Source organism: Haliaeetus leucocephalus, unplaced genomic scaffold (assembly GCF_000737465.1).
Source record: "Haliaeetus leucocephalus isolate CR32 unplaced genomic scaffold, Haliaeetus_leucocephalus-4.0 Scaffold362, whole genome shotgun sequence".
NCBI lineage: Eukaryota > Metazoa > Chordata > Aves > Accipitriformes > Accipitridae > Haliaeetus > Haliaeetus leucocephalus.
In genome coordinates, this window is record NW_010972798.1 from 7,985,014 (window position 1) to 8,007,193 (window position 22,180).

At 62.5% G+C, this 22,180-nt stretch overlaps 2 protein-coding genes across 2 annotated transcripts in view; both read right to left on the bottom strand.

Moving 5' to 3' along the window:
* Nucleotides 1-1,162: 1,162 nt before the first annotated feature.
* MUC4 (mucin 4, cell surface associated) lies at nt 1,163-15,915 on the bottom strand. Its single transcript, XM_010573112.1, has 25 exons — nt 15,852-15,915; nt 15,235-15,444; nt 15,086-15,139; nt 9,932-14,554; nt 9,445-9,584; nt 9,074-9,238; nt 8,853-8,992; nt 8,526-8,678; nt 8,205-8,293; nt 7,720-7,896; nt 7,475-7,618; nt 7,245-7,364; nt 6,831-7,033; nt 6,036-6,114; nt 5,620-5,790; nt 5,328-5,429; nt 4,884-5,120; nt 4,112-4,290; nt 3,631-3,985; nt 2,844-3,026; nt 2,679-2,752; nt 2,291-2,355; nt 1,815-2,014; nt 1,427-1,595; nt 1,163-1,340 (listed from the first exon to the last, which is right to left on the bottom strand). The coding sequence occupies exons 1-25, from the start codon at nt 15,913-15,915 to the stop codon at nt 1,163-1,165; spliced, it is 8,274 nt and encodes a 2,757-aa protein (XP_010571414.1).
* A 2,357-nt stretch (nt 15,916-18,272) lies between these two features.
* The window catches only part of TNK2 (tyrosine kinase, non-receptor, 2), a 17,996-nt gene continuing 14,088 nt past the window's right edge, over nt 18,273-22,180 (bottom strand). The window contains exons 11-15 of the mRNA XM_010573051.1: nt 21,278-21,369; nt 20,712-20,756; nt 19,047-20,362; nt 18,495-18,590; nt 18,273-18,404 (exon numbers count right to left, since the gene is read on the bottom strand). Of these exons, the coding sequence (XP_010571353.1) occupies nt 18,273-18,404; nt 18,495-18,590; nt 19,047-20,362; nt 20,712-20,756; nt 21,278-21,369 (1,681 nt within the window). The remainder of the gene's footprint in view (nt 18,405-18,494; nt 18,591-19,046; nt 20,363-20,711; nt 20,757-21,277; nt 21,370-22,180) is intronic.

Consider the following 22,180-nt stretch of genomic DNA (forward strand, 5'->3'; position numbering starts at 1 on the left):
TCCCAAGCATCTTTGAGGCACAGGGCCAGGACATGGGTCCGCAGCCCACGGCCCCCCACCCCAACCCCCCATGGGGACAATAACCCCTGGGCAGACCTGAACTGAGGGGTCGATGGCCTGGAGCTGCAGTTCCCAACGCCTTTCCAGGGAGTGGGAGCGGGTGGGCTCTGCTCGCTCTCCTGCCATCGTCAGAGCTGGAGCAGGGAAGATGAGCAGAGCTCAAAGAAGACTGGAGTGAAGCAGAGCTGGGGTGGGGGGTTTTGCAGAGATGTACTCACAGGAGAAGGGCCGTGGCCTCCAGAAGGTCTCCTTGGCCCTGGGAGGGGAGCAGAAAGGGGATGACACGTTGTGGGGGGCTGGGAGAGCCCCTGCCTGGTCCTGGCACCTGGGTCGGATGGCAGAGGGGAGCAGTGACTGAGTGTGGGGGCGAGATGGGACTATGAGAGGAAGAAAAGCCTCAGTTGCTGTGTGCACACAATTTCTCGCCTTGCCACACGTGCAAACGAAGAGAGGCGCTTCCCAGAGAGATTCAGCTCTAGGGCCAGCGGGGAGCCGGCAGCACGGGCAGGACACAGCTCCAACTGGTGCAGGGGGCTTGGGGTGCTGGGCTTCCCCGAGTGTGGATGCCATGCTGGGACTAAGGGCTGTGGAGGGGGGGAGAAGGTGCTGGTGCTTACACCCCAGCCTTGCACCTCATCAGCCATCTGGTAACTCTCTGCCAGAGAGCAAGGTCCAATCCTGCAACCACCTTTTTCTTGCTCCAGACCAACTCTTTCCAGACCAATGTGAATTGCAGTGGAAGTCATTTGGATGGTATGCAAATTAAAATGAAATAGAAAGCCCATCTGTAACCGAGCACCGGATGGGATGAGGAAGAAATGCAAATATTCTATGACATGGGGGAAAAAGGACGCTAATGTTCAACCCACTGATGTTATTGCACCCCTGAGCAGCAGATGACTGGGAAAGAGGCTGGAAGATGCTGAATGATCACCCAGCCCAGCTCCTTCGCCAGGGCAGGCTCCCCTTACCCAGGCCAGACAGGTCGATCAGTGGTGGATCTTCCAGAGATGGATTTTCCACCAGTTTTTCCTTCCTGACACCCAACCTCCTTCCCTGCCGCACCCACAGCACCCACTCCTGCTTGGGTCCAGCCCGTGGCTCACCCCCGGTGCCGGTGGCAGTGCCGGCGGCAGAGACGCAAGGCCAGGCAGGCGACGGCGAGCAGGAGGCAGAGCAGAGCCAGGGCTCCCAGCAAGATGCCGAGGAAGGCGGCGAGGCTGACGGCCAGCTGCTCGCACCGGGCGCCGGTGGGGGAGAAGATGGAGAAGGGGAGGCAGCTGTGGATGGGGAAGGAGGAGCAGTGATGCAGTGGGGAGAAGCAGCCAGGCCGGGTGGCCTCGTCCACCCCCGGCGCGGCTGCTACCTGCACGTGGGTCCCTCAGGCAGGTGCTGGCACTGGCCGCCATGCTGGCAGTAGCCCATCTTGCAAGGGGAGATGCAGACAAAGCCGATGGTCCCCACGTAGTGGAGCTGGTAGCCTTTGTAGCCGTACAGACCGCAGGGGAAATAGTGCCTCAGCTCAGCCACTGTCACTGGGGAGAGAAGGCACAGGTTTGGCCACGTGACAGCATCACACCTTGATGTTTTCCCAGGTCTCCCTGAGACGGATCCGTGCCTGGGGTGGGGATTGCTGCCCACCCGCATCTCCTGTGGGGGTTACCCGAACCCCAGGGCACGCAGGGTGATGGGTACAATGGGGACAGTGGGGTTCTCCTCCTGGGCTCCCCAGCTCAGCGCTGGGAGCAACTCACGCTTCACCACATCGGTGATGTTGTCCCGGTGCAGGTGCTGGAAGAGGAGGTGTGTGCCTGCCTCCCGCCGCCCCCGCTTCCCGTTGAAGGCGCTGATGATGGCCCCCGGCAGCAAATTATTCAGGAACCGGATGATGGTGCTGCGGCTATCATAGGCAAACTCAGACACCACTGTGAAGGTGAAGCCATCACCGTCTGTCCTGTGGGGAGAAGACAGGGCTGCTGGCAGAGCCTCTGCTGCATCACATCACCGTGCCTCAGTTTCCCCATTTTGGAGTGGTAAAGAAGGGATGAGGCAGGAGATGGAAGGTGCCATGGGGCTTGTGTCTCCAAGGGTTTATCACCATCAGGACTGGAAAAACAGACTCTGGGGTGGGGGAAAATGCCCTTTGTGTCCCAAACCCTGTGGCCCCATGCCCAGCCCTGCCCTGCCGGCTCCCTGGGGTGGGCATGGGGCAGCTCCAAGGCTGACTCACGTCTGGGTGATGTTGGTGTTGCTCTGGAAAGCCTTTACCTCCAGGGAGTCCAGGATAGCTGAGACCTGTGGTGGGGGGAGCGGGAGGGAGTTAGGGGAGGGCAGGACTGCACCGGTGTGGAAAGAGGCTGAAGGGCAATGCAGGCACCATGGCCAAGCCCCAAGGGCTGCTCTGGCCTTTCGTTTGTGCGCTGGGGACCTGGCACATAGCCACAGCCGCAGCCAGCATCATGCGGCTGGTGCTGCCTCCCTCCAGCCCTGTGGATCTGCTGCATCCCCAGGGATCCCACAGGAGGGGGGTCCATGGAGGCACAGGCACCCCAAGCTGCCATGCTGCCCAGTGTGCTGGTACGTCCCCCTCCCCGAGCCCATCCCCTCTGGTGACATACGGTGCCGTTGACTTCCCCAGCAGTGGCATTTTGCAGCGTCCTGACCCGCAGCTGGACACTTCTCCGGGGGAGATCTGCTGGGGAAAGCCACAGTGGTGGCTCTGGCACCCCAGGACCAGGGCGAGCGGGGTTGGGGTTCATCCCCCACCAGGCACAGGCACCCACCTGTGCTGGGCAGCGGCCGAAAATCCCCCCCTGCCACCAGGCAGCGCTGGTCGGTGAAAGCCGGGGGGCAGGCGCAGGCTGGGGTGCAGGTGACGGGGTGCAGGTGGCAGTGTCCCCCGTTGCTGCAGTAGCCCTCGGGACAGGAGCGGGAGCCGCAGGCTGAGCCACAGCCTGGCCCCTCGCCTGCGGGATGGGGAGACCGGGTCAGGTGGAGGCACTAGCCTGGCTGCAGGGGCAGAGTCCCAGCGCACTGATCTATCCTCAGCTGCTCTGTAATGCCTTTCTTCCAAGTGTTGGGATGGGGCTTTTTTATGCGTTCAGACTTTTAGTACAAATTCAGATCCTCACGAAAAAGCCCTGCACCCCCTTCTCCCAGCTGGAGCCTTTTTCTCTTGTGAAATCCCAGCCTGCTGTATTAGAACAGGAGCAAAAACCATCACCCCAACCCCACTACAGCCATCTGAAAACAGGATTTGATTTTAGCCCCCAACCTCCACATGTGCATTTGAATTTTGATGCGATGAGATTTTTTTTTTTCTCAAAGAGAAAAATTGCACAGGAAAAGTTTCCCTTCCTGGTGGATTAGTGAGATCTGCAGCCTGGGAGCACGAGGGATGGCTGAACTCTGGTCCCTTCTGTTAAGGACAGCAAGGCCTCGGGTTCAGAGCTCAGCCAGCTCCCCCTCCACTGCTCTCCAGCCAGTTTGGGTCCCCCGGGAGCCCTCTTCCACTGAGATCCAGGGGGTGATGGGGACGAGGACCATGCCCACCAGAGTGCCTGTACTCACCCTCCTCGCCAGGTGGGCAGGAGCAGGTGTAGCTGCCCACCGTGTTGGTGCAAGTGGCGTTCCCCGGGCACACCATTCCCTCTGCGCACTCATCGATATCTGCCAAGGCAATGCAGCGTGGCACCGGGAGAAATGCCTCAGCCAGGGTCTCGTGGGTGCCCTGGGTTCCCAGTGGCCATGGTGAGCCCTTGTCACCTGAGCAGTGCCGCCCGTCACCCGTCAGGCCAGCCGGGCAGGGGCCGCAGCCGGTGTGCGAGTCACAGCCCACGCCGGGGAAGCATCCCTGTGCGCAGGGGTCCGGAGGGTCCTGGCAGAAGGGACCCGAGTAGCCGCCCTCGCACCTGCAGGCTGCCAGCTGGGAAGGGGACAGTGACACTGGCTTAAGGGACATGACAAGGACGGGTGGACAGAGAAGTCAGCCAGTGTGGCTGGCACAGGGACAGGCACGGTGTGGCACCATAGGAGTTTTCCAGCATACTACCTGCAGGGAGGACCCCCTGAGGGTGACAGTGTCGCTGTAGTCACACTCCTGGCTCCTGCTGCAGCTGCAAAGGGTGAAGTGGAGCTGGAGGAGGGCGGAGAGGTTGTTGGACCCAACAGCCTCCAGGTTGACGGTGAGCGGTGCCGTCCTGTGGGGCTCCCACGTCAGGGTGCCGTTCTCTGCCGGGGCGAGAGGTGGGAGTTAGAGGAGGTGGCAGAGGAAAGGGGCTGGGTGGCCAGTGTCCCCCCCATCCCATCCCATCCCATCCCATCCCATCCCATCCCATCCCATCCCAGGTGCCCCATCTCTCCTTCCTTACCGGATATGTTGAGCTCTGGTGAGAGGTGGGGGACAAAGCGTGCGCCCACCCCCACAGCACGGTACTGCCTCCTGACCCTTTCTGTCCTGAAGGCTGTGAGTGATGCGTCACCAGTGATGACGGGAGGGAAGGCATCTAAGGAAACAGCAGCCCAGCACACAGACGGTTGGTTCCTACATGGCTTTGGCACCCCTTGGCTCTGAGTCCCTCCTCGTGAGGATGGGACCCCAGGCAGATACTGCCATGACCACCCACCGAGAGGGCCCTCATGTTGCACAGCATGGTGGCATCTCCCAGGCTTGGAGACCAGCCAGCTGAGCAATGCAACTCCGAGACCTTGGTGACTTCTCTCCTGCCTCACATGGAGCAAGAGAGCCCAGGGAGGGAGCAGGGCACTGCCTGGTTACACAAGTCATGCCCTCTTGGAGGTGAGGATCTGCTCACTCCACTTACTGAGTACTGCCTTCTTCTGCTGGAAGTCGGCTGCGAGGCTCTGGGTGGCCAGGCCCAGGGCCACATCCCCTGTGCTCAGTGAATCGTAGATGCACTCCTTGCTGCCACGGCACCACGAGGCTGCCAGCTGGTACTGGCTTTCATTCTCCTGCCGCAGTTGAGACAAGAAGATGGGTGTGAAGTTCATTACTGGTGAGTCCAGAGGCTGAGCAAACAGGCTGTGCTCTCCGACAGCCCCTGCAAGAGAGCACAGCATGGGTATGGCCTTGGGTTTTTAAGGTTTGTTATATTTTAGGGCTCATTTCCACGGACCAGCGAGGAGACCAAAGGGCTTCCCTTCCATCACTTTTGCTCAGGCAAGTGTCTAAATGTCTCCAGCCAAAGCATGGCCAGAAGGTGCAGGAATGGGAGGATCATCAAGGTGGATCCCAAGCCTGGACTTACAGGTCATCCCATAGCTATAGATCTCCTCCTCGCTGCTGTTCACAGGGATGCTGGTGCCATTCGGCATCTGGAAGTCATCTGCGGGGTCATGGTCCCACACACCTGGTGGAGCATTACCAGAGGACTGGAGTCCCCCATGTCGGGGTTGACCTCCTCTCTGGTGCTGACCGGTGTTTAGTTTAGACCCAGCGGCCCCTGCCCTCACAAGCACGTTCCCTGTGTTTTCCAGCCTGCTTTAGGGTGGGAAGGGGACTTTGCACCCTGGCTCTGCAGTGGTGCCAGAAGTCCTCACCCAGGAGGCCCTTGGTGCTGTTGCGGTACCGATCAGGCAGGCTGCAGACCACGCTGAGGATCCCGGAGGCTGCCGAGATGGAGATGGCAATGGCTGCATCAAAGACGGCCATGATGGAGGAGGCGTTGACCAGCAGGACACCGGGGCTGTAGTACACCTCAGCACCCATGTCTGCAAGAGAAGGAAAGCACAGAGGCAGAGTCCACACAAGGCTGGGGTCTGAAATGATGCCCCTGAATTTGGAGAGGGGAACACTCCCCATCCACGCCAGCTGAGTCAGAGACGGTGCAGGTGGGAGATGTTTGATGGAGCTCAGGATGACTGCCCTCGCACTGGGCAGGGCTGGTCCCTGTGGGATGGAGACACCCCTTGTCCACCCCAAATAGATTTAACATTTAACAGCACACCCTGCTCACCTTGGGAATAGGAAAACTGGATGGTTTCATCATTCAGGAGGACTTGGATGTCACCCTGGTTCCCCAAGGTCCACTCAACCTGCAAATCACAGTGGATGTCCCAATCAAACCCTTTGCTCGTCCTTTCCTGCTGTCCCCCCATGCTGGGGACACTCGAGCTAAACCCCATCCTCCTCCAGCCCCGGCAGAGAGGCTCAGCCCCAGGGCTCTTCACCCCAGCAAACACATGATAAAGTGGCTTTGATGGTTGCACAGAAGAGGACACCAAGCTGCCCCCCGTCACTGCTGGCATGGGGCACGCACAGGCCACTGCTGCTGCTCGGCTGACCATGGCAGCACAGAGAGTTGTGCTGGTGGGCTCCAGACTCTGACTCCCCTCCTCACACTGCTCAACAACCGATTCTGGTGACACCAGGAGATTTTGCTTACTGAAACGGGTGTGGGGAGCAATTCTGCAAAGCAAGGAAGAGTATGCGCTTGTGCTAAGGTGTCCAGAGGAGACCGGTGGTCGGGGTGAAGGGTGTGCAATGAAGAGGGTCGAGCAGACCGTGTTCCTGCAGAGCTCCAGGCCCTTGCTGGCCAGCTTATAAGAGGTGTTAGAGCTGGGTCTTGTTACTCTTAGTCCAACCCACTGCTATTAGCACTTTGCTGGGGTCGTGGGAGGTGGTAGGAAGAGGAGAGGGGATGCTCCTCGGGTCCTGGCCACTTGTAGGTTATGCAGAGGCGATGCCCAACCTGCCAGAGGGGTCTCTCCCATTAGAAGCGCAAACTGATACCCAGGTTGCTCCTACTCACTGTTGTGGTGGTGGCAGAGTTATACTGGGCAGCAAAGGCCATGAAGTTGGTGGCCTGGGCCGTGCCGGTCCGGACCGTGCGCCCATGCAGCATGAAGCTGGTCTGGGCATCACTGGCCAGCAGCAGGACAAAGTCTCCGAGCCCATTGAAGGTGTAGGTGAGTCCATCCAGGGTGGTGATGTGGGGGTCCCCAAAGGCACCAGCTGGGGTCCAAAGGAGGCAGAGCCGTTTCGGCAGGGAGGAAGAAAAGCAAATGAGTGTCATTGCATGGAGGAGAGCAGTCCCCGGTGCTGCACTGGGCTCAGCAGTCCCCACCAAGATGCTGCAAAGTGTGGTTAATGCATGGGGTCTGTGTACAGCCGTGCCACCCACTCAGTACCTTGGCACAGAGGAGGGAGAGCCCTGGGGACTCACCGGGGGTGGGTGGCACATATCCCTCGCAGCCGACCCTCGGTCTCTTCTCAGCAAACCTGGCACAGAACAGAGGCTTCCCCACGCGCCGGCAGCACCAGTCGAATGCCTCCAGCTCCCCGTCTGCGGAGGAAGGCGGCTGGGTGCTGGGGGCTGTCAGGGTCCCTGCCGTGCCTGCAGAGTGCTCGGTGCTCAGGGTGTTTTAGGGCGAGGGAGCGCTGGTGCCCACTTACCAGTGGCAGGGTGGATGGGGGGGCTCCATGCTCTCTCCTGCCAGCCCTCGAGCAAGCTCCCATCTTGGTACAGACACCGCACCCCAGCTCCGGCCGGGCTGGGGGATGCAGTGCGCAGCATCCTCAAGGAGGTGTCCGCCGGGCCTGAAATGGTGTGGGGGGATCGTGGCTGCCCCCAGAGGAGAAGGGGACCCCCTGCCGTCCCCCCACCCTGTGGCTGGCCCTGGTGGGGCTGCGCTTGTCACCTTTGCTCCGGCGGTAGCGGGGATCCAGCTCTGCCTGGGGTTCGGAGCAGGGGCATGGAGGCAGCTGGTCATTCCAGGTGGCCGGCGCTGGCTCTGCATCCAGCCACGCCAGGCACTGCAGCCTGTAGTTCACCCGGGAGCGACTGTCCAGCCTGTATATCCACAGCCCGCGCACACCTGGGGGAGCAACCACCGGAGACCAGCACAGCTCAGCCTGGGTCTCGCCTTGTGCTGAGGGGGATCCCGTGGGACAACCGGTCCTGGCCGTTGACCTCACACGAGGTCTCCAGGCTCCCTCTAGAGCCAGTGTGGCCATGGCCACAGCAGGACATGGGACATCCGTGCTCTGCTCTCAGTGGCCAGCCCTTGCCCGGTGTCTCCACTGACCTCGCAGGGATGTGTGCTGGGACATGCTCCCGGCACGGAGCACAGGCACACGGCTCCCTCCATCCCCATGCACCCCGAGGGCTCTCCCGGTGCCATACCAGTGCCAGTGCTGCTGTGCTGGTCGGGTCGGTACTTGACAGCTGGTGGTTTTTGAGTCAGCTCATTATTTTGGGCATAGCCATCACCGCTGTGTGGAGAAAGGAGGTTTGGGGTCACCCTCCCAACACGACCCTCTTCCACCCCCCGAAGAGCAGCTGGGGTGGGAACTGCTGCAGTTTGCAGGAGAGAGAGTTTAAGTGGGATGGGGTGCTCCAGGGGTGGTAGCTGGGCTCTCCTGGGACAACGTCTCCCATGGTCCCAACATAGTGCTGGGAGAAATCCCTGCTGTCCCAAAAGGCAGCCACACATGTGCGCAGCACCTGGAGAAGCCGATCAGCACGTTGCCCTCAGCCAGCTTGGTGTAGTCCCACCGCATCCCGCCGTCCTGGTAGAGCAGTAGGGCGAAGGAACGGTTCCCATCGGTGGTGAGGACTGCCTGGTAGGTGCTTGTCTGGAGAAACCCAAGGCACCCCCTTAGCACCCCAAAGCCTCCCTTGCTCTCCTCACAGTGCAGACTGAGGCGATGAGACCTGAAATGCCTGCATCAAACTGTGGGAGACCAGCAGCCCAGCCCTGCCCTGGCCATTGCTGGTGACAGTCCCCTCCATCACCTGGGTCCCTCACTGCTCACCTGAGTGTCGTCCCGCTGGGACGGGTATGCCGGAGCCTTCTCCCATGTCACCTTCAAGGTCCATTTTGCTATGTAGGGGGTTTTCAGGTATTTCTCAATCTTTGCTTCCACATCATGGATAAGGGGGTCTGGGGCAGAGCTGAGGGTGGAGTACTCCTGCCAGTTGGCAAGAAAGAGGGTTAAATGGGTGAGCTGGGAGCTGGGCTTTCCCAGGAGAACATCTTTGGTGGCCCCGACCTGGTACCAGGTGGTGCCGACACCCTGGGAGAAATCTGCGTCGTCCCAAAAGGCGGCCACCATCGGCAAACCCTCCCAGCCGCTGAAGCCTCGAGGAGGTGGGTTAGGGTTGGAGAGGACGTAGTTGTCCGTGGGTGGGAAAATGATCTGTCCGTTATCTGTAAACTAACCAAAATAACTCATTATTTGCTGACATCCCAGGCAGCTTCTGGGAAGGCTTTTAGCCTCCATGGATGAGCAGAAACCAGCCATTTTAAATTGCAAAAAAATTAACATTCAGATGAAATTCAGTTTCTGCTCCATTTCCATGGTTTTTTTTGCTACCAAAGAGGCTGCATGTCCCTTATGTACTCAGTGAGGGTGGGACTCACATAGAGAGCATCCCGCAGCGACTTCCCAAAGGGGAATCCAATCTCTGGCTTGAACAGGGGGGAGTTAAAATCCACCATCCTCTGGACGCACTCTTGGTCCCCTCCCTCCATGCCGAAGGGGTAGAGTGAGGCTGCTGGCACTGACACGGGCAGAAGATTAATTGAAAAGGTGAAAAACCATTAATGTCTGCTCCATCCTTCCTGTGGCCAGGGCAAACTCGCCTGCTTGCTGCTGGGATGCTGTGCCTGCGCTCCCCCTGACCAGACCAGCACTCTGATGGCTTGTAGCCCAATTTTTAACCCAGTTTTTAACTTGGAATACGATGGTCCCAGATATCTTATTTCACCTTTCCCCGTGAGTCTGGCAGCCCAATGCACAATGCAGATGAGTCACCCCGGGCTGGGCCATACCCTCAGCCATCATGGTGCTTGGTTGGCTAACAACCCCTTCCTCCTCTTTGCCATGGGAAGAAGAAAAGATACTTACTGATAAGGCTGTGGGATGGCTGGGGCTCAGGGGCAGGATTTCTATGGCCAGCAGTGGTGCGGGCAGTTGTGCTTGGTGCTGTGGCCAGTCCCCTCTGTGTCCCAAAGGCAGGAGATGGGTTGGTGGCAGGACTGGTGGTGTCTGGTGGTCCCACTGGTGCCACGGTGCCTGGGGCTGGGAGACCTCCCACCTCCTTGGCTGGGCTCACTGGGGCTGTGGGTGCAACAGCCACGGTGCTCCCTGCAGTGATGGCTGTGGTGCTGTCTGCAGCGATGGCTGTGGTGCTGCCTGCAGCGATGGGCACTGCGCTGCCTGCGGTGATGGCTGTGGTGCTCCCTGCAGTCATGGCCATGGTGCTCCCTGCAGTGATGGCCGTGGTGCTTCTTGCAGAGATGGCTGTGGTGCTGCCGGCAGTGATGGCCACTGCACTGCCTGCAGCAATGGCTGTAGTGCTCCGTGTGGCAATGGCCATGGTGCTCCCTGCAGTGATGGCCATGGTGCTCCCTGCAGTGATGGCCATGGTGCTTTTTGCAGCGATGGCCACTGCGCTGCCTGCAGTCATGGCTGTGGTGCTCCCTGCAGTGATGGCTGTGGTGCTCCCTGCAGTCATGGCCATGGTGCTGCCTGCAGTCATGGCTGTGGTGCTCCCTGCACCAATGGCTGCGGTGCTGCCTCTAGTGCTGGCTATGGTGCTGCCTGCAGTCATGGCCATGGTGCTGCCTGTGGCGATGGCTGTGGTGGTCCTTGCAGTGATGGCTGTGGTGCTCCCAGCAGTCATGGCCATGGTGCTGCCTGCAGCGATGGCTGTGGTGCTGCCTGCAGTGATGGCTGCTGCACTGCCTGCAGCAATGGCTGTGGTGCTCTCTGCACCAATGGCTGCAGTGCTGCCTGCAGTCATGGCTGTGGTGCTCCCTGTGGCGATGGCTGTGGTGCTCCCTGCAGCGATGGCTGTGGTGCTCCCTGCAGTGATGGCCGTGGTGCTTCTTGCAGAGATGGCTGTGGTGCTGCCTGCAGTCATGGCTGTGGTGCTCCCTGCAGTCATGGCCATGGTGCTGCCTGCAGCGACGGCTGCGGTGCTCTCTGCAGTGATGGCTGTGGTGCTCCCTGCAGCGATGGCTGTGGTGGTCTCTGCAGTGATGGCTGTGGTGCTCTCTGCAGTGATGGCTGTGGTGCTGCCTACAGCAATGGCTGTGGTACTGCCTGCAGTCATGGCTGTTTTCTCCCCCCGGGCAGGTGCCCCTAGAGGTGTCCAGAAGCTGGGAGATGACGTGCTCGCTGCTTGTCCCGTGGCACGGCTGCTGACAGCCATGGGAGAAGAGGTGCCTGTTGCTGGCTCAGAGGAGGCCCATCCAGCTGCCGATTCCCCGCTTGCACCAACACCAAGCAGGGACGAGGGGGCTGTTGCTGGTCCTTCCGCTGGGCTGTGCAGGCTGGGGAGGGGTGAACTGGGCACCGTGATGGCAGGGCTGGGACTGAGGACGCTCCAGGACCCGGCAGTTGTTTCCACTGAGGGGTTACGTTCTGCTGGGGATAGGACAGGTTGCCCGCTTCTGCCTGCCTTGTTGCGTGTTACAGCAAGGGACAGGACACTGGTGGTGCTGGTGGCCCTCGCTGGGGCAGATGGCATGGCTGTGGTGGCCGCAGTCACCGCGAATGTCTCCCTGCTGGCTGAGGTGGCTGGTGGGATGGCGTTGCTGGGGAACATGCTGGTGGCTGGCATGGTGGCTGGGCTCCTGCCAGCAGTGTTGGAGACAGGCACGTGGGTGCTGCTGGTGCTGGCTAGGGGTGCTGCACCCTCGGCACCGCTTTCAGAGGGGGTGGTGTCCCCCCGGGCGGTGGTAGCCCCGCCAGCATCTGACCGGGATACGGCTGTAGTCTCCCATGCGTGAGTGTGGCCAACAGCCAATGAGGAGACCCTGGCCATGGGCTCGTCCTCAGTGACCAGGCTGAGACCCATTGAGGCTGGGTCATGGGTGCTGTCGGTGGCCTCAGGGGATGGCCTCGGCGTCACACGGGGGCTGTGTGGAGTGGAGGCACTGCTGGGGACAACAGAGGGGGGTGTTGTGACCCTGTCAAGGCTGGCATCACCTGCTCCTGCTGCTGGACCAGTGATGGTGATGCTGGGGGTGACAGAGGGTGTCACCACCAGTGGATGGGTGTTCCTGGGGACAGGAGGGGACACAGTGACACCTGCTTCACTAGTGTTGTGAGTGAGGCCAGGGGAAGGTGCTATAACCAGCTCCGGAGCTGTGGGTGACACTGTGCCCATGATGGCCACTGCCACAGGGCTTTTGCTGCCCGGGGCAGAGTGTGCCAAGGGGGTGGCATCGCTGGCGCCTGGCTCGGCCGCCCCAGCCATGGCAGTGGACAGCCCCACAGCCCTGTTTCCCATGGTGGGAGAAACTGTGTCCATGTCCAAGTCCATGCCTTTGTCCATGCCCGTGGTGGGCTCAGCAGCGTGATAGCTGTGGTCCGATGCAGCCATGCTTGGCTGAGCAGTGACACTGGCTGTGGCAGGGGCTGACGGCGGTGGGGCTGTCCCCAGGGTGGTGTGACCGCTGTCGGGGGTACCTGTCGTGGCACTCGCCCTTGTGTTTTCAACCGGGGTTGAGCCCGGAGCTGCCTGCGTGGTGCTGCCATGTCCTGCCGGCTGGGACCTGTCCCTGCCTCCCTCCACGGCTGCATTTTCAGGGGGCGGTGGTGTCGTGGGCTGGGATGTCTTGCCAGTCGCGGTGCTGGGGAGGGGGCTAGCTGTGGCCAGCGCTGGGCTGGGGTTAGCCATGGCTGGCGGGGCTGAGCGACCGCCCCTGGGAGCCAGGAGAGGCAGATCTCCTGGGGGTCTGGTTTCAGGAGCATCGGTCCCTCGGGCAGGTGGCTCTCGTGATGGCCCGGCAGTGACAACTGCATGGCTGGGAGCTGGCCCCACTGCACTGGCACCTGGGTTCTCCTCTGTGGCCACCTTCAGGGACGTCATCCCCTCTGCTCGCCCTGCAGTGCTGTAATCGGGGTGGGGGTCACCTGAAGCACCCATTGCTGATTGTGAGGTAGCCAGAGACAGTGGGGACATGCCTGCTGACGTCTCTTGGGGGATGCTGGATGGGGACACCCCCAGAGCCATCCCTGCAGTGGCACTGCCTTCCAGGAGAGGGGGGGTACCTGCTTGCAATGCCACGGGGATGCTGGCTTCTCTGTGTAGTCCTGGCGTGCTTGGCACAGTTGTGCCCATGGCTGGCACAGGGCTGGGTGACCACGTCGCTGCCCCATGTTGGGGCCCAGCCCGGAGCGGTGGAGCTAGTGCAGGTCCAGGGATGACACCAGTTCCCAGGGGTGCTGAGCCCGCAGTGGGACCAGGCTGTCTGCGGCTGGGAGATGCATCAGGCACAGTTGGCATGGCTCCGGTGTCCCACAGCATTGTGGTGGCATTGTCACTGGCCAGCAATGCTGTTCCCACCCCTACTTCATTAATTGGAGTGTTGTTAATGAGGGAGAATGGCTTGGCAGCTGGCCCAGTCCTGATGCCATACACACCGAGGGAAGATGTTGGCGCAGCAGCGGCTCGAGGGGCCCCATCTGGCTTTGTTCCACCAGCACCCATGAGGGATAAGGATGTGGCCACACTGGGTCTGGCTGGAGGGGATCCACCTGCAGCCACCTCTGCCGTGGTGGCCCCAGAGCCTGCTGAGGGGGTCTGGGCGAGCAGAAACGCCGTGGAGTGCACAAAGGGTCCTGGAGAGGGACCACCAGGGTTGACAGGAGCTGTGTGTGGGGTCAGCCTCGTGCTGAGCCTCACTGGGGTGGCCTCAGTCTCTGGGAAAGTGGTGCCTGCCGTGGCTCTGGCACTGGGCTCACTCTTGACGGACACCAGCTCAGCACCTGTGCTTCCCAGAGCTGGGAATGACGTGGTGGGGACATGCTCTGCAGCGGTGACATCCATTGCCATAACTGGTGCGCCCGGAGCTAGTGCGGTGGCCTGGGGGTGGGTGACGGCGTTGGCTCCAGGCAGCCCATCTCCAGCAGTGCCAGGGGCCACGCTGTGGCTGGGGGAAAGCGTCTCTCCTGCGCCCGGCATGGCACCACCGGGGAGCCGGGGTGAAAGGGCTGGAGGCAGCTGAGCGGGTGGCACACTCCCTGTGTCCTGCGAGGCGTTGTGGTCGGCTTTGGATAAAGTACGTGTCCCTGGTTCTGTAGCCGCGCCGATGCCAATGGTGGCAGAAGAAAAGGTGACCTTTGCAAAGGATGCGCTTGGAGGGTCAGCAGACAGTGGGGCCGCCGTCCTGGCTTCCTCTGTGGCTGCACTAGGGGGACCCCTGGAGAGGCCAGTGGCAGGGCTGGCTGAGGCTGCTGCTGGCTTCAGGGGGCTGCCCGCATCCCATGAGATGCTGGCTGCTGTGGCCAGAGGTGAGGTGGCCTCATCCAGCCCTGGCATGACGTCCTGGGATGGGAGCATGGCAGTTGCATATGGCTCAGCAGAGCTCTTGCCGATGCTGGGAGGTGACGTCCCTGTGCTGTGCTCGTCCTGGGGGAGCGATGGCACTGTGGTCCACGCTGGCCCCAGCATCTTCTCCGCAGTGACAGCATCACCCAGCTGCACCACCTCATTGGTATCAGTCAATTTGCCAGTAACTGAGGAAGACGCTTTTGCCCCTGGCACTGGTTGAGCAGCCGGGATGTGTGCCACTGGTGGGGACAGACCTCCGCCTGGTGCTGGGGGGGCACCTTTCAATGCACCAGCAGCACCCATGGGTGGCTCAGCCACAGTCCCTTTGTGCATGGGGACAGTTGTTCCCAGGACTGGCTCTCCAGGGATGTTGTCTAGAGCCACTCTGGACACTTCCACAGCCCGCTTGGGAGCAGTGCTGCTGTTTGATGGTGGTTCGCTTGTCTCCATTACAGCAGGGACACCTGGAGCTGGGGATGATGTGGCTGTGGCTGGCCCCGCACCGCCACTGCCCATGACAAGACCCACTGTGTGTCCTGTTGGTGCAAGGGACAGAAGCTGCCTGTGCCAAGTGGTGGTGGGAGCTGGAGAGACGCTGGTCAGGTGGCTGGCAGCGCCTGGAGAGGAGACCCCAGCCCCTAGCCCTGCCTGGGGGCTGCCTCGCGTTGCCAGACCCCCGGGGAGAACTGCCACGCTGGGAGGCTCTCCCTGCTCACCACTGGTCCTGGCTGGGACCAGCGCTCTCGCTGTCACCTGTGGCACCAGGCTGCCTGCGGAGCAAGACAAGGCAGACCCAGCTGGATCAACCCCACCGTGGCCCCAGCAGGCAGGAACCTGCCTGCGGCCAGCTGGCTGCCAGCCTTACCTGAGCCGTGGCTGCCCACAGAGGTGGCGGTTCTGCCGGCAGGAGAGGGGTGCACCGGCTGGGTGGCCGTGGTGGTGGGGAATGCCTGGCACATGCCCAGGTCCGGAGGCAGCTTGGCACCGGTGCTGTCAGCCACAGGGGAGATGCTGCCCGGCTCTGCTGGGGCTGGTGTGGGGGCAAGGGGCTGCTCTCCCGTCTCCCCTGCTTGTGCTAGCAGCAGAGCAGGAAGGTGAGGGCAGGATGAGGAAAAAAAAGAGCCCAGGGTCCCCGTCACCCCCTTCTGTGGGAGGAAGATGCCCCTAGCCCTTGGGGCTGGTCCCAACCCCAGCACCCACAGCCGGACCAACACGAGAACAAGGCAGGCACCTTACCCATGGGCGAGAGTCCCTATTTGATCCAGAACCCCCTCCCTTCCCTCACCGGAGTTGGGGAACCATGCTGAGGCTGTGGCACCAGCAGGCAGAGACGGGGCAAACCCTGGCCGGGCACTCAGGCTCAAGCTTTCAGCATTCGAGCAGCCGGAGAATTGTTCGCAACCCGTCGCCCATCGCCTGTCACCCAGATGGTATCGGCCACCTGGTCAGCCCAGCAGCAGTGCGGGCGACCCCAGCGCTTACCTGGCAGCACCCAGAGCCCCCACAGCACCCAGGTCCAGAGCAGCCGCTGTCCCCGGCACCCCATGGTGCTTCCTCGGCGGCAGGGACAGGGCTGCAGCTCTCTCTGTCCCAGGGGAACGACGCAACAGGGTGGCTCCACCGGTGAGCACTCCCCCGGGTGGGGGGACTGGGACACCACGTGCCCTGCCTGGGGCACTGACGGCTCCATGTCCTCGCAGCCTGCCACGTCCCAGTCCTGGGGACCCACCGATGCTGGGGGACGCCCATTTTGCAACGGGAGGTTTTAAGGCCCTTCCCAGGGTGACCGACGGTTGACACCCCAAGGTTGGGGTCCCCAACCCCCAGGGAGCACCCGATGGGCTGCAAAGTCACCTGGCCCAAAAGCCCTGGGATGGCAAGCGAGGACAGGCATCCCCAGCACCTCTGGTGGTGATGGTGGGGTGTCATCCTGGGGCTCTGCACCCCCCATCCATCCCCCCATTTGCTGCCAGATCCCCGCCACGCTTGGCCGCGCGGCCGATAACCCCTGGCAGGGCTTGGCTCAACACCAAGGAGGAAGGAGCAGCCTCCCACTGCCGCCTCGGGGTCCCGCGCCTTAACCCGGCCCTGGCCCCACTCCTGGCACTGCCGGCACCGCCGCCCAGGGCCCTGCGTGCAGGGGTTATCTGTGCCATCGCGGCAAACGCCCACGCAAGCCTGGTTGTTGTTCTTGGGGGGTGTTGTTCCCACATGGGCGGCAGGACCTGGCCTTGCCCTGGGTTGCAGGTCACCTTCCACCGGGGACAGAGGGCAGGCGCGCCCGGCTGTGGAGAGATCCAGGGGGGCCACTGCAGCAAACACGTTTGCTTCTTCACAGGGCCTAGCCCAGCTCCAGAATCATTTAAGGGGGCAAATAAGTCATGGAAGGTGTTGTGCCTTCCTTGCTTGCATTGACAGCCATCCCACCCAGCTGCCATGCCATGGTAGCTGCACCTTAGATGGGGAAACTGAGGCACGGAGAGTCCCAAACACCTACGCATGGCAGTGCCCAGAGCAGCACCAGCAAACCTCCCCGTCCCCGCGCTCAGGGAAGGCCAGGGGACCAGAGATAAGCGGAGCTGTGGGTGCACATGGCACACAGGTGATGTGGCCAGGTACCATCTGCCACAGGGAGGGACTCACGGCCACGCTGAGGCAGTCCCTCCTGCCAGGCGACTCACCGTGCGTGACGGGGTCTCTCCTCTGAAGCCACCAGCTCTGGAGGAGAGGGCATCCTGGGGACCACCAATGCCCACGGAGCTGGTGGGTTTGGGCACAGAGGTCCTCCTCCACCTGCACGGACACCCCTTCCTGATGCCGCTGCAAGGTGGCACCTCAGGGAACCCAGCTAAGGAGCTCCGACACCCATTTGGGGGGGGTTAGTACTGCCACCTGGCCTGGGACCCCATGGGGGCCAGCCCCCCACCTCCCCCCCAGCACCTGGCTCCGGCTGCGCGGTGGCATCCAGTTGCACAACGCCCCTCGCGTGGGTGGGGGTGCGACGCAGGTCCCGCCACTCCCTGCCTGGGCATGAGTCAGGCGGCAGCCGGGAGCTGAGTCCCATGGGGCACCAGGGAAAGGGGGGGGACGACCCTGCCACAGGGGCATCACCCTGGGCCAAGCACTGCCCGCTCGGAAGGGGCAAAACCATACCCAGCCTTCAAGCTTTGGGCCTGGGGGTGGGACAGCATGTGACTAACTCCAGCAGCCCCAGATAGGGAGACCTTTGCACCCCAAAACAACCTGGGAGCCATCACCGGGCGGCGGGTTTATAGGTGCCTGTGTCATACAGCTCCCTAGGGATCCCCAGCGCCTGCTGGGCCCCACAGCACACGTGCATCCCCTCCCGGGCACCCTGCACCAGGCCCACAGCAGGTCCTGTGGGTCCCGGTCCCGGCTGCCTGCAGGGAGGAACCAGCACCCGTGGAGACATGGCCTGTCCCTGTGTGTTGGCAGGGAAGGACCTGGAGACAGCCACAAGCACCATCCTCCCCATAGAATATTTTTTTTTATATATATATAATATATATATTAAAATTACATTTCTCTTTACAAAAACAATTCAACAAGGCGCCAGGGGACGGAGCCCATTGCCAAAGCCAGGGTGCAGGCACCCCATGAAGTCTGGGGCGCTGAGCAGGCTCCCTTTTGGGGTGTCCCCAACCCCCAAACAGGGGCTCAGTCCAGAGTCCAGCAGCAGGTTGCCTGGGTGGGGGTGGGCACCGGGCAGGTGGCCCCATAGTGAGATGCCTGCTCTGGATCCGACGCAGCTCGCCCCATCCCCACTGTCACCGCCTGTAAGGAGAAGATGACATGAGCTCAGGAGGGGTGATGGTGCCAGCTGGCCAAGAGCAGTGTGGCATGGAGGAGCCCCCCTCCCCAAAAAACCCCCCATCCATTCCCCTACTTCTGGCGGGCGGTGCTGTAGGGATCAAGGAGGTGGCAGCTGGCCTGGGCCAGGTTCCAGTCAAACATCTCCAGCACCCGGTGGCACTCGACGCGGGACTTCAGCCCCAGGCAGAAGAGCTGCTCCACCTGCAAGGGGACAGGGCATGGCAAGGGGGGTGACAGGGGTGCCACCACTCTTGCGGGAGCCAGGACAGAGGGGATGGGGGTGTGCGGTACCTTCAGGTACTGGATGGCCCGTTGGACATTCCAGCCGTGGTTCTGCAGGGCTGCCTGGCACTCCTCAGTGGTCACGCCATGCACAGTGTCCTGCACCTGTGGGGAGCTTGTCGTCAGCGCCTGCCACCAGCCCCAGGCAGTGAGGAGGCTGTGGCTGGAGCAAGGGGGCACCGGGGCTGCCCCCCATCTCTAGGAAGCACCGTCAGGCTGGAGCTGGGACCATCCTCATCCCTGGGGTCTTCAGCCTCTCCTGGGCTTGGGTGCAGACTCCCGGCCACCACAGAACCAGCCCAGAGAGCCCAAGGGGACCGTAGTGACAGCCACCTTCCTCCCCTCCCTTCCTGGGGCTGTGGGTAGGGCTAATTTGGGTTAGAAGGGCCTGTGATCCCCATTTTGGAGTTGCAGTGACACTTATGTCCCACAGCCTTGTAGCTAACCCCCCCAGGGTTGAACTTGAGGAAACTGAGGCACAGGATAGGGATAGCTCTTGCCCAAGCAAGCCCACTGCCACCATATCCCCTCTTGCTCGCAGATGTTGGGGATGCCACTTACCAGCCGGATCTTGTCGGCGGGGCGGCAGCCATCCGGCCCATCGTAGACGATCTTCTGGAGGCTACAGGAGGCTTTCACCAGGCACTTGGGCCCAGGGTTGCTGTTGTTGGATGAGAAGTTGGCCTTGTAGTCTGGCAGCGGCTGCTGCACCATGGGACGGACGGTGGCTGTGGTGACCAAGCGGGACGCCGGCACCTCCTCGGGGCTTTTGGCCTCCTTGAAAAACTTCTCGTACTTGTCCAGGTAGGCAGGGCGCTCGGGCAGCAGGTAGTAGTGGGTGCTGCTGACCTTCTGCCCGTCCTTCACGATGGGCAGGATGCAGGGTCCCTTGGAGCAGTCCTTGCCCTGTGCCTGGATGACCTTGGGGGTGGCGTACTTGGGGTCAAGGGCAAAGCTCTGCGTGGTGGGCATGGGCTTCCCCGGTGAGGTGGAGAGGCAGGAGCAGAGGGCAGCGCGTTGCTGGGGGGAGCCCACCTGCAGGGCCATGGGGCTGGGCGTCCGGGAGCTGGGCTGCGACAGCGGGTCCCGGGGGGGAATCTGGGGCGGCCGGTCTTCCTCACCTCCTGAAGCTGGGGAAAGGTCCCCCGACCAGCGCCCGGGCTCGTTGCGGCGTAGGGGTCGGGGTGGGATGGGGACACGGGGGGGGATTTGAGGCTTGTCGTCGGTGGGGGCAGACGGTCCCAGGGGGACGTTAAGCCTCTTCATGCACTCCTGCTGCAGCTCCTCAAAGAGCTCAGTGGTCTGCGTCAGGCTGGGCTGCTTGGTCTCCTTGGGGGGCAGAAAGAGGTTGTCCTCCAGTGCTGGTCCCCGCTCACCCTCATCCACGAAGCCGTAGTTGGTCTTGCCCCGCCGGCTTGGGGGGCTGGTGATGGAGCAGACCTCAAAGTCGTCCTCATCCTGTGCCACGTCATCATAGGCGGGCGGTGGGGGCAAAGGGCGGGCATCCCAGTCCACCACCGGCGTGGGGTGGAGGGGCCGGGGTAGAGCCCGCGTGGGGCTCTGAGGCGGGGTCTTGTCCAGCAATGAGAAGGCCTCCATGGCCAGCTTGGCCAATGACGGGGCTGTCAGCTCCCCCACTGGCGATGGGCTACCTTGAGGCACCTCCTCCCCGAAATCGATGAGGGTCACCTCGCCACCCGCTGGTCCCTCGCTCGGCGGTTGGCCAGGTTGCCGCTCGCCCACCTTAGTGCCCGGTACCCGTGCCGACGGCTTGACCGGTCGGAGACCCTTCCCTGCACCTGGCTTCTTCAGGCAGAGCTTCCGGAGGCCACCTGGCAGACCCTCCTCCTCCTCGCTGACCGGGTCGTAGCAGGGCTCTAGGAGGGGATGGAAAGGGATGGTGAGGGTCCCAGTAGCCATCCTGGGGATGCAAAAGGGAGCAACTGCATCCCCAAGCCCCCAAATTGCCCCATAGCTTCAGCCACCTTTGCTCCCCCCTTAGATGCAGTGACACAACATCAGGGCATTGGGCAGGGTGCCGGGGGCCCTGGGGCGGGGAAGGGTCCCAGGCTGGCCACCCTGCTCCGTATCTGTGTCCCCACCACAGATACCATCACCCATAGGTGCATGTGGTACCCAGGCGGGCAGAAGAGGCGAAAGGAGCTAAGAGAGAAAAGAAGGGCGACACAAAGGAGAGCGAGCAGCACCCGAAAAAGCCTGACTTACTGGTGAGCAGGACGGTAGGCTGAGGCGGGCGCGGAGGCGGCTGCCCTGCAGGAGAAGAGAGAGCCCAAGAGGAGGGGAGGCGTGGGGTAAGCGCGCGGAGCAAGCGGCAGTCGGGGCGCTCATTAGCAAGTGCATGCTTCATCATGTCCCCCGTCACTGGTGGGGTGCGCGGAGGATGCCGGTGGCAAGCCCCCCAAGGGAAATTGCAGGTTTAGGGGGGGTGCAGCACACGCACGGTGTCTGAGCTCCCTTCCTGTGGCGGCTCCGCTGAGATCCCCCGTAGCGGGGAGCCCAGCTGCGGGAAGCTGGGACGGGACAAGGGACCTGGACGAAGGGCAGCAGGGCAGAGTCCAGCCAGGCAGAGCCACCCGCCGCCCACACTGCTGGCAGCGGCACACGGCCAGGTGACAACGTGCCCTGTCACCCCAGCTCCCCCCAGGTCTGCAAAAAGCAAGTATCAGCAGAGAGGCAGAAAAGAGAGGGTCCAGCCCATCATCCTGGCAGCAGGGCACGGGGACGGGGCTTCGCGCAGCTGACGGGCAGGGGGAAGGGGAAAAGCCACTTACTTTTAGCCCTGCCTGGAAGCTGGGTGGGTCTGGCAGCGCTCAGGTCCACACCTAAAATGTCAGGAGGGTCCATGGGATTTCCCAGGTACAGCCTGCGGGGAGAGAGAAGAGCACCTGGGGGTTAGCGGGGGCCACGCGGGACCCCTCACTCCCACACCACGTCCCTCAGGACAGCCCCCAGTCCCTCCGCCACGCACCTTGCCCCAGCAAGTACCATCCCCGCGAGTGTCAGAGCACCGCACCTCTGTGCTATGGCACAGAGCCCGGTGCCATCCCGGCGTCACCCACCCCTCTCCAGCTCCACGTGCGCGGTGTGCCGTACCCGGGGGATTGCAAACCGGGTGCCGTGCCCAAGGTACTTGTGCCAGGTGCGGTGCCCAGGACACCCTCCCAACGCCGGGGTGCCGCGGCAGGATGCTGCGCCCAGGGCACGGCACCCCGGTACGGCATGCCGGTAGGCCCGGGCGAGCCGTCGCAAGCCAGGCGTGGTGAGGCAGGGAGCAGGCGGGAGCCGGCGCAGCCCGAAGGCCTGGGCGTGTGCCGAGCTCGGTGCGTTCTCGGCGGCCCGGGCGGCACGTACCCAGCGCCCGTGCCCACGCAGCGGGGCGCGGGGAGGCCTGCCGGGGCACGAGCCAGGTCCGTGTGCGCGGTGCCTCGGTTCAACCCTCCCAGGGCTGCTGGCACAGCCTGAGGCAAGGGCCACCGTGGGGGGGTCGGCATCAGGCTGGGACTGAGGACACCGGCAGAGCTGTCCCGGGGCTGGGATGCCGAACGGCGGTGGGGATCACGATCCCAGGGGATGCACCGAGCCTGGCGCAGGAGCTGACTCTACCCAGCAGAAGGTTTCCAGGCTTTGAAATCCTATCCTGCCCCCCACACACAGCCCTCCCACGTCTCCCCCCC

What these genes read in the sequence shown, in the direction of transcription:
- MUC4 (XM_010573112.1), bottom strand. Translation starts at nt 15,915, where the DNA reads ATGGGGTGCCGGGGACAGCGGCTGCTCTGGACCTGGGTGCTGTGGGGG. An exon ending in GCACAGCAGCACTGGCACTG is followed by an intron (nt 7,897 to 8,204) that starts GTATGGCACCGG and finishes TTGCTCCCCCAG; the next exon opens with GTGTGCGCGGGCTGTGGATA. An exon ending in CCGCTACCGCCGGAGCAAAG is followed by an intron (nt 7,619 to 7,719) that starts GTGACAAGCGCA and finishes ACACCATTTCAG; the next exon opens with GCCCGGCGGACACCTCCTTG.